Below are 9,657 nucleotides of genomic sequence, written 5' to 3' on the forward strand. Positions count from 1 at the left end.
GAAAAACAGTTTTGTTAGAACAAAAGAACATTTCTTTAAATTAGCATATAAGGTCTCTTTTCAAAAACTTCTAAAACAGATTTGAGATGACTTACATGTTCTTCTATAGATTTGTTTGTAAATCAATATATCGTCAAATATACCACACAAAACTTACCGATGAAAGGCCTTAAGACATGGTTCATTAGTCTCATGAACGTATTTGGAGTGTTGGTAAGGCCAAAAGGCATAACCACCATTCAGTATAGTCCGTGCTTGGTCTTGAATGTTGTTTTCCATTCGTCTCCTTCTCGCATCCGAATTTGGTGGTAGCCACTCTTCAAATCGATTTTTGAGAACACTTTGGCCCCACTAAGCTCATCTAACATGTCATCTAAGTGAGGAATGGGATGACGGTATTTGATTGTTATCTTGTTAATGGCTCGGCAATCCACGCACATGCGCCATGTTCCGTCCTTTTCGGTACCAATAATACGGAACAAAGACAGGACTTAGGCTCTCGCGAATGTAGCCTTTTTCCATCAGCTCATTGACTTGTCTTTGCAACTCCTTGGTCTCCTCCAGATTGGCTCGGTAAATAGGTCGATTTGGAATAATTGCTCCGGGCACGAAATCAATTTGATGCTCGATTCCACGAAGTGGTGGAAGACCACTGGGTTTCTTCCAAAAACGTCTTGGAAATCCTCGCAACAAAGACAAAATAGGAGGGGTAGGGTATCGGTAAATCGTTAGTAGAAATTAATGCTTCCTTATACAAAAGTACAAGAACAGTTCGATTCATCCCCAAAGTCTTCCTCACATCACTAACTCTTGCAAAACACTCATTTTCTCGATTTTCTTTTCTTTTCTTCCTTTTCTTGGATATTTTCTTGTCACTCTCTTTTGTTTTCTTTTCTTATTTTTCTCTTCTTTTATTTTTTACAACTTTCTTTTCTTTTCTCTCATTTGCTCAATAGAAGCTTTTAGCTTGATTTGGTCTTCATACACTTGTTTGGGAGTCAATGGCGCCAATGTCACATTCTTTCCCATGAATTTGAATGTATACCGGTTGGTATACCCGTCGTGTTGAACTCGTCTATCAAACTGCCACGGTCGGCCAAGTAGCAAATGCCCCGCATGCATTGGTACGACGTCATAAAGAACTTCATCCGAATACTTGCCGATGTTGAAAGAGACAAGTACTTGCTTCGTTACCTTAAGCTCTCCTCCGTCATTGAGCCATTGAAGTTTGTAGGGGCTCGGATGCTTGGTAGTAGGCAAACCAAGTCTTTCAACCATCATGGTACTTGCTACATTGGTACAGCTGCCTCCGTCGATAATGACGCTACAGACTTTGCCTCCGACTTGGCACTGAGTGTGGAAGATATTCTCTCGTTGTAGATTATTCTCCGTGCCTTGGAGACTTAGACTTTGTTTTACAACAAGTAGTTCTCCTTCCATGGGTTGTTCCACGTCCTCCTCGACTTCGGAAGCCGATTCAGATTCTTTCTCCTCCTTATCCTCCGTTTCTATCTCGCCATCGGCTTGCAATACAATGGTCCTTCGATTTGGGCAATGGCTTGCTATGTGGCCTCTTCCGAGACACTTAAAACACTTAATATCCCGATTTCGATTGTATGTCGATTCGGGTGCCTTCCCTTTGTTCATTTCGGAGATGGGCTTGTTGGTTTTTGGAGGTACCGTGGTCTCCTTCCCTCGAGGATTGGCAGGTCCTTTACTTGATCCTTGGCTCCACTTTGAAGGGTTGGAAGTGGGAAACCCTCGACTTGGGCCTTTTCTCTTGAGTTGTCTTTCCACCTTGATAGCCATATGGACCAAATCAACCACTTCAATGTAGTGTTGTAATTCCACTACGTTTGTTATATCTCGATTTAGACCAGCCAGGAATCGCGCCATCGTTGCTTCGGGATCTTCTTGGACATCTGCTCGAATCATCGCGATTTCCATCTCTTTGTAGTAATCCTCGACACTTTTGGACCCTTGCGTGAGATTTTGGAGTTTTTGGTACAAATCCCGGTGGTAGTACGCAGGGATAAATTGTCGCCTCATCACCGCCTTCATTTCGGTCCATGTAGAGATAGGACATTCACCGTTAAGCCTCCGACTAGTGGTTAGTTGTTCCCACCAAATCATGGCGTAGTCCGAAAACTCTATTGCTGCTAGTTTCACCTTTTTATTCTCGGAGTAATTGTGTCAATCGAACACCAACTCTATCTTTTTTTCCCACTCAAGATAGGCCTCCGGATCCGATCTACCTTGAAACGGTGGAATAGACAGTTTAATGTTCTTGAGATCATCATCTTCGCGTCTTCGATCTCGTTGTCGGTGTTGCCTACGTTGATCACTAGCATTAGACTCTTGTTCACTTTCAAGATCACTAAGGTCATTTGCTTCATCGTCTTGGACCCTTCGTCTTCCCCGGTTCTGATTTGGCCTTTCCCGTCTTGGTCTAACCCTCTCGGGTGCTCTTTCACGTTGGCCATTCACTTCAACTTGGAGCAAACGGTCTTCGATAGGATTGAGCCTTCGATCTAGGAGTCGCTCTATTTCTCGTAATAAGGCTTGCATGTTTAAGTCGGGGATGTTGCGAATGGGTTGTCTTGTCAGACGATCTTCCACGTTGTGATCTGACTCTTGTGACATTAAAACGTTGTTAAAGTAAACCTCACCACAAAAGCTCACAATCTCTCGAAAAGGAAAAGAAGTTGTTTCTCTCACACTCGTGTTTACACTCAAAATTAGGCTTTTACCTCCACTCTATTGCACTTACAACTCTCGTGCCTTTTACCTCTCTTAACCTTTTCTCGTGATTTCGTAAGCAGATTCGTTAAGGCTTAGTCCTTGGTCTAGGTGGTCGGTTCAAAAGGAGTAATAAGTGATTGATGTATTCGGTTTTCGGGTAGGCTGAAAGAATAGGGAATTGGGTTAAAAGTGTGGCGTATTAGGAAGGGTAGGATAGAAGATGAATCGGAAACTATATCAAATCAAAGCTTGACGATCAACTAACAATTGAATTGCATAAATCACTTTTTTTTCGATTTTTTCGAATTTTTTTCAAACTTGTATAACTTTTTTTGTACTATATCAGCAAACTAAATACAATAGAAGCACTTTTGTACACGATTTTTTTTCTTCTATTGCGTAGATTTTTGCTTTTATAATAACAAGACAAACCAATCAAAATGAGAAAACTTGATATCTGAAATTTTTTTTCTTTTCTGAACCTACCTCGGGAATGCTCTGCTTTGAACGTCTAAGCTTCTCGTTTTAAGTAGCTCTGATACCAGATGATACGAACTGCCTCGGGAAGAGTCGAGTCGTATGTAGATTGTGACAACCCGAATTAGGGCCTAATCGGAATAGTGGTTTCGTGACCACAAATCCGAGATAGAAATAATTGTTTTATAAATATTTTGGGGTTTATGATATGATTGCATGATTGTGTGAAAATTTCGTGATGAAATTCTATGCCTAAAGTGTTTAAATTGAAAGTAGGGACTAAATCGAATAAGTTGCAAAATTTGCATACTAGAAATTTTTAGTATGAAATTGTTTTGAAATATTTATTAGGAGGTCTTAAATAGCAATTCTACCAATTTTAAGTTCATGGACAAATTTAGGACATGGAAGGAATTTTTGGAAAGTTTAGTAGTAAGGGTATTTTAGTCATTTTGATATTAAATGAAATAAAATGGGAAAAATAACACAAAATAGTCATCTTCCCATTTAGTTGCTGCCAAACTTCACTCTCTCCATAGCTAGGATTCTTCAACTTTCAAGCTCCATAGTAAGTGATTCTAAGCCCGCTTTTAATGTTCTTTACGTTTTTGGAATCCGGAAGCTCGATTAAGCTTATGCTAGTAATAATTTAACCTAGGGTTCATATTTGGAAAAATACCCATAGGTGAAATTTGTGTATTTTGATGTTTTATGCTAGAATATGAGGTTTTAAATTGTGTTAAATAATTTGTGCTACTCGGTTTTAAGTGAAAACGAGTAAAAGCAAGATAATCGGTAAAAATACCTAATGTTCATAACTATATGATAGAGTGGGAATTTGATGTTGTTGTAGAAGAGAAAATGTTCAGCATATCATAAAACATAAGAATAAGGGCTGAAATTAAATTCCAGAGCCTAGGGGCAAAATTGTAATTTTGTAAAAGTTAGGGGCAAAATGTAATTTTTCTACAATGTGATTTTTGGATTGAAATAAATAGTATGAGTATTAAATGAGCTAAATGTGTTATTATAGATCAAGAAAGGCGCTGAACCCGACCTCGAACGGGGAAAGAAAAAGTTTTGGACTAAATTGCAAAATTTCCATATTTTGCACCAAGGTAAGTTGTATGTAAATATTACAATAATTTCATGTACATTCTTATATTTCAGCCTATTATATAAATATACTAGCTGATGTTAAAATATAAATTGACTATGGGAAGAATGGAAATAAATACAGAGAGAGAGATCCGGTTGAACATTCGGAGAGATCGAATGAAATAGAGGAGCGTAGCTAGGTCACATGTATGATGCTGAGTGCACATCATGTGTACAAGAAAGCTACGAGACACCCTCAGAGTAGCTAGGTCACATGCGTGATACGAGATGTATCCCATGTAGACAAGAGAGCTACGTGAAAGATAAATGTAGCTAGGTCGCATGCGTGATTCCAAGTGAAGGACACCATGTAGACAAGAGAGCTACGTGAAAGATAAATGTAGCTAGGTCGCATGCGTGATTCCAAGTGAAGGACACCATGTAGACAAGAGAGCTACGAGACAAATCGGCTAGGTCGCATGAGTGGTACTAAGTGTTCCCCATGTGTACAAGAGAGCCGAACTAAATGAAGTATGATGGTGGGGTGTGTGTCAAACCGTTAAATATCGAGGATTGATCCGAATTGTTCAACGGGATGGTTTTGTGGTGACATTGTGGTTTGGACCTACACTTATAGTGAATGAAATGTGGTGAAAATGAATTGTGGCATATACATATATACGATAAAATGAGGTTAGCATAAAGAATGTGTGAAAGAGTGAAATTAGTATTAAAACTGTTTTAGATGGCAGCAGTGACGTGATTTTGAAAAATCACCAAAAATAGGAGGAATATAATTAGAGGTTGAATGAGATGTGAAATTAAAGCTTAATGAGTCTACTTTCATATAAAAGAAGCAGGGCAAGCAAAGGAATTCTATATTTTGAGATATTTACAATTGTAACTGACTTGCTCAGGATGAATACGTGATCCCCTGTTTCCACTTTGAAAATCATTAAAATTGTACAAAGCAAACTAAGAAATATAGTTTACATGCCTAAATTCCTTATTGAGACTAGTTTTAAATACAACAGACTTCAGGGTTGTTTGAGTTATGTACTGAGAGAAATTCAATTCGTAGTGGACAGAGGTCAGGCCAGTCGAGCTGTGTAACAGGGGAAACTTTAACTAATAAACTGTACTAATCTGCTGAACCAAAAATTATAAAAAAATTTAGCAAGAAGATTTATGAGTCTAGATTCAGGAAATTTTACGGATATGAATTTCGAGTTTTGTAACTCGAGTTATGATTTATTTAGTGAATATGACACAGCAGAGACAAATTTAATCGAAGTGGAATAAGTAGTGAAGTTAAAGTAGACATACTTGAATTGTTGTGTAAACATGTTAGATTCTTAAATTAGTATTTACATACTACTTACTAAGCTATAAGCTTACTTCGTTTCTCTTTTGTCTTATAGTGTTCTCCAGTTTGCTCAGGAGTCAAGGATCGTGAAGATCTACCCGCACTATCATACTTTGGGGTATTTGAACTAAATGTTTTGAATTATGGCATGTATAGTAGGCAAAAATTATTTTGTTATGTGTCATATTTGTCTAGGTTTAAAATATTAGTTACTGATTTCGACCAGTTACTTTGTACAAGCCATAAAAGTTGGCTAATATTGTTCAAGATATATGTTATACGATGCATTATCAAATGGGATGACATATTTCTATCTTGGTATATGTTATGTTCTGGTAATACCTTGTATCCTGTTTCGGCGACGGTAACGGGTAAGGGGTGTTACATAGATTGCCCGATCGTCTACGAGAAGTTACGTTAGGATTAGTTGAGTTGTAGGTATAGTCAAGTAGAAAGAGGGGTACAAATGGAATGGTAGGAACGAAAGGGAAGGATCAAAAATGATATGAACAAATTGGTCGGTTTAGGTTTGATTAGGTAAAGAAGAAAGAACGGGTTTGAACTACTAAAGGGACTTTCAAGAACCAATTACCGAAATGGTATCGACCCGTTGAGTTAGCCTTTTGAGTTCAGTTATAGGTTTGGTAAGGGAAACCTCGACCCACTATCTAACAAGATAGGAACCTCGGTATGTTGAACGCCACACTACGAATAGTGATAAGTTCGGGTACGAAAAAGAGCACGGTTGACACAACTAGAATGCTAGGAACGCCAAACGAATCTTTGAACGACATATAAGAAAAGTTTGCCTCACGATTTTGGCAGCATAACATTAACAAAAGTTTCAAAAGTTCTTTACAAAGTAACACAAGCCACAATTTATAGTGAATACAAGGGATAGCTGAATAGGCTCTTGAGGTAGCTAAATGGTTTCTGAAAATTCCAGAATTTTGATGAAGCTTCCTTGAAGTTTCTTGTGCATGGAGAACGGTAAGGGCAGCTTCTAGATGCCTTGATTCAATAGAAAATTGAATGAATTGTTTGGGAGCTGAAATGCCATCAATAGGTTCGCCAAATGCTTGAATTTGGAATTAATGTCGCTACTTGATTCAATGAATGTTCATGTGATTAAGGAGCTGTCTAGAGCACTTCAATAGTCTTAGAATGTGAACAAACCGATTTGAACAGCCACACATGTGTGAACAAACAAAACCGAACAGCCCTTGGTGTGAAAGGAATAATCGGTGGGTGTGAACAACCTTAATTTGTCTTGGGCAGCCAATCGGTCTTCTTGAAGAGTTGTAAGGTTTGGCTGAATGATCACTTAGGGAACACCAAAGAGCAGCACACCAATTTTAAGTCATCCATGCACCTATGCCGTCCAAGGGTAATGTACCTACAACATTTAATTCAGCAAATTAAATCCTTTTAGACACATTAAATTCGCAACATAGACAAATAAATCTTGCACCATAAATTAGGCTGGACATAATTAGTCTTTGTAATAGTTAAGACATATCTAATTGGTCCTAATTAATTAAGTACTTAATTTAGAACATAATTAAAACATGTCCGAATATGACAAATTAATTATTAAAACAAATAACTAATAAAACTAACAGCAACTTAAATGATTTATTCCAAAGATAATAAATGCAATAATGAAATGAGCTGAAACGAGCTCGTTGAGCTAAGTTGAGTTGAAGTTGAGCTGATTTGAGCTTATTTGAGCTTGAAGGAGTATGCATGGTTTGCTTGGCTTGCTGGTCCAAGAGCTTTCAAGAAGTCCAGCAACGGTTTCACCCCAAACTCTATCAACTAAAGCTGTTGTTGCGTCTTTGAATCTCTTTGCTCGAGCTTGGGTGATCGGTCCTACGGGCAATTCGAGAGGATCTTCATTGGCAGCCGACAACTCAGGAGGGGTAGTTGTATCAATGTTCATGCATGTGTGAGTGCCCTTTGGCCGAATGGTCACCTTGGAGAATGAAGAGATAGCACACCATACATGAATGGAAACATTCATGAACCTTAAAGACATTGAATATGGTCATACATGCACTTGGCCGAACATGCACCTAAGAGATTCAAGCCCCCCCAACCGTCCATGCACCTTCAAAATTCATGCTTGCTTTTAATCTCCATATGTCCATTGTGTTCCTACAAGAAATGTGAACATAATTAATTCAAACTAATGTGAACACAAATATCAACATTAAATTCGGTTATGACAAATTTAATTATCATCAATAAACACTTTTAAGACATACTTAATATAACTAATGTGAACTAAATTTAATATGTAGGATATTAATTAACTAATTATTGAACTTATTAATTAAAAAGTCAATAGTAGTCAAATGAATTCAAAGTGAACTCCATGAGCTGATGGTTAATTCATGAGTTAAACTAGAGCTGGGCTTAAACTCGTGAGCTGATAATGAGCTGGTCCCGAGCTAATGAGCTGGTGTGGAGCTACATGAGAGCTAACTTGAACTGAAGGTGAGCTCGGTGAGCTAAACTGAACTTGTAGAAAAGTTCGGCATGGATTTCCAAAATGGCCACTAACTGGTTCGATAGGTCTAGCATTGACATCATCCCACACATGTTGAGCTAAAGCTATAACGGCTTCTTTAAATTGTTTTGCACGAGCCCTTGTGATCGGCCCTTGAGGTAGCACCATCGGATCTCGGCTTGGACTTGACTTATGGGAAGCCGTGATCGTATCAATTTCTTACCATACCGACCTTTTTTTTACTCAATCCATCTTACCTATTTGAACCTTTCTCAACCTTTCTTTCTTAACCTTTCTTCAACTATCCAACTCCTTCAACTAAACTTTACGTAACTTCTTGTCGACGATCGGGCAACTACGAATATGACTCGACTCTCCCGAGACGGATCGTATCATTTGGTATCAGAGCTACTCAAACGAGAAGTACGTACTACAAAATCATCCCGAGAATAGTACAAGTGAATGAAAGTAAGTAGGATCCAGAAAAAAAAAGAGTATAAAAAATTTTTCCGTATACCAAAGTTTTCTCATTTTGATTAATTTGTTGCTGTTACTATAAAAATAAAAATCTACGCAGCCGAAGAAAAAAAATCGCGTACAAAAGTGTTCCTATTGTATTTAGTTTGCTGATATAGTACAAAAAACAAGTTATACAAGTTTAAAAAATCTGAAAAAAATTGAAGTGAAAACTTGTTCTATTGTAATTTAGTCCCGATCTTGAAGTCATTCTTCCATCTTTTCTTTCTACCATAACCCATCGCCACACCAAAACCTGAACTAATACTTTTTTTTTCCTTGTTAGCCTACCCTAAACCAAATACATTAGTCCATTGATTACTCCTTGAGCCGACCACCTAGACCAAGGTTTAAGCCTAACGAATCTGCTTACAAAATCACGAGAAAAGTTAAGAGAGGTAAAAAAAAAAAAAGAGTTGTGAGCGCAATAGAGTGAGGTAAAAGCCTATTCTCGAGTGTAAACATAAGTATGAGTGAATCATCTTTGTTTTCTTTTCGAGTGATTGTGAGGTTTTTTTTTTGTGGTGAGGTTTCTCTTTAACAAATGGCACAAGAAATCAATCCCAACATGGAAGAACGTCCGGCTAGATAACCCGTTCGCAATGTTCCTGACCTAAACATGCAAGCTCTATTACGAGAAATGGAGCAACTCCTAGACCGAAGGCTCAATCCTATTGAAGATTGATTATTCGAAGTTGAAATGATAGGTCAGCATGAAAGAACCCCTGAAGTTGTCAGACAAAGACTGGAAAGGCCAAACCGAAATCAGGGAAGACGAAGGGTCCAAGACGATGAAGTAAATGGCCCCAGCAATTTTGAAAGTGAACAAGAGTCTGCTGCTAGTATTCGTCAGTGGGAACCACAACATCGAGATCGTAGACGAGAAGATGACGATCTCAAGAACATCAAGCTGTCCATTTCACCGTTCCAAGGTAGATCGGATCCG

The 9,657-nt window shown here is 38.2% G+C and overlaps 1 protein-coding gene across 1 annotated transcript; it reads right to left on the minus strand.

Annotated features, from left to right (window-relative positions):
- Positions 1-414: 414 nt before the first annotated feature.
- On the minus strand, positions 415-2,643 carry LOC128291585 (uncharacterized). Its single transcript, XM_053026766.1, has 3 exons — positions 2,228-2,643; positions 1,046-2,104; positions 415-652 (listed from the first exon to the last, which is right to left on the minus strand). Exons 1-3 carry the CDS (start codon positions 2,641-2,643, stop codon positions 415-417), a joined length of 1,713 nt encoding a protein of 570 aa, XP_052882726.1.
- Positions 2,644-9,657: the final 7,014 nt, after the last annotated feature.

Source organism: Gossypium arboreum, chromosome 4 (genome assembly GCF_025698485.1).
Source record: "Gossypium arboreum isolate Shixiya-1 chromosome 4, ASM2569848v2, whole genome shotgun sequence".
In the NCBI taxonomy this organism is placed as follows: Eukaryota; Viridiplantae; Streptophyta; class Magnoliopsida; order Malvales; family Malvaceae; genus Gossypium; species Gossypium arboreum.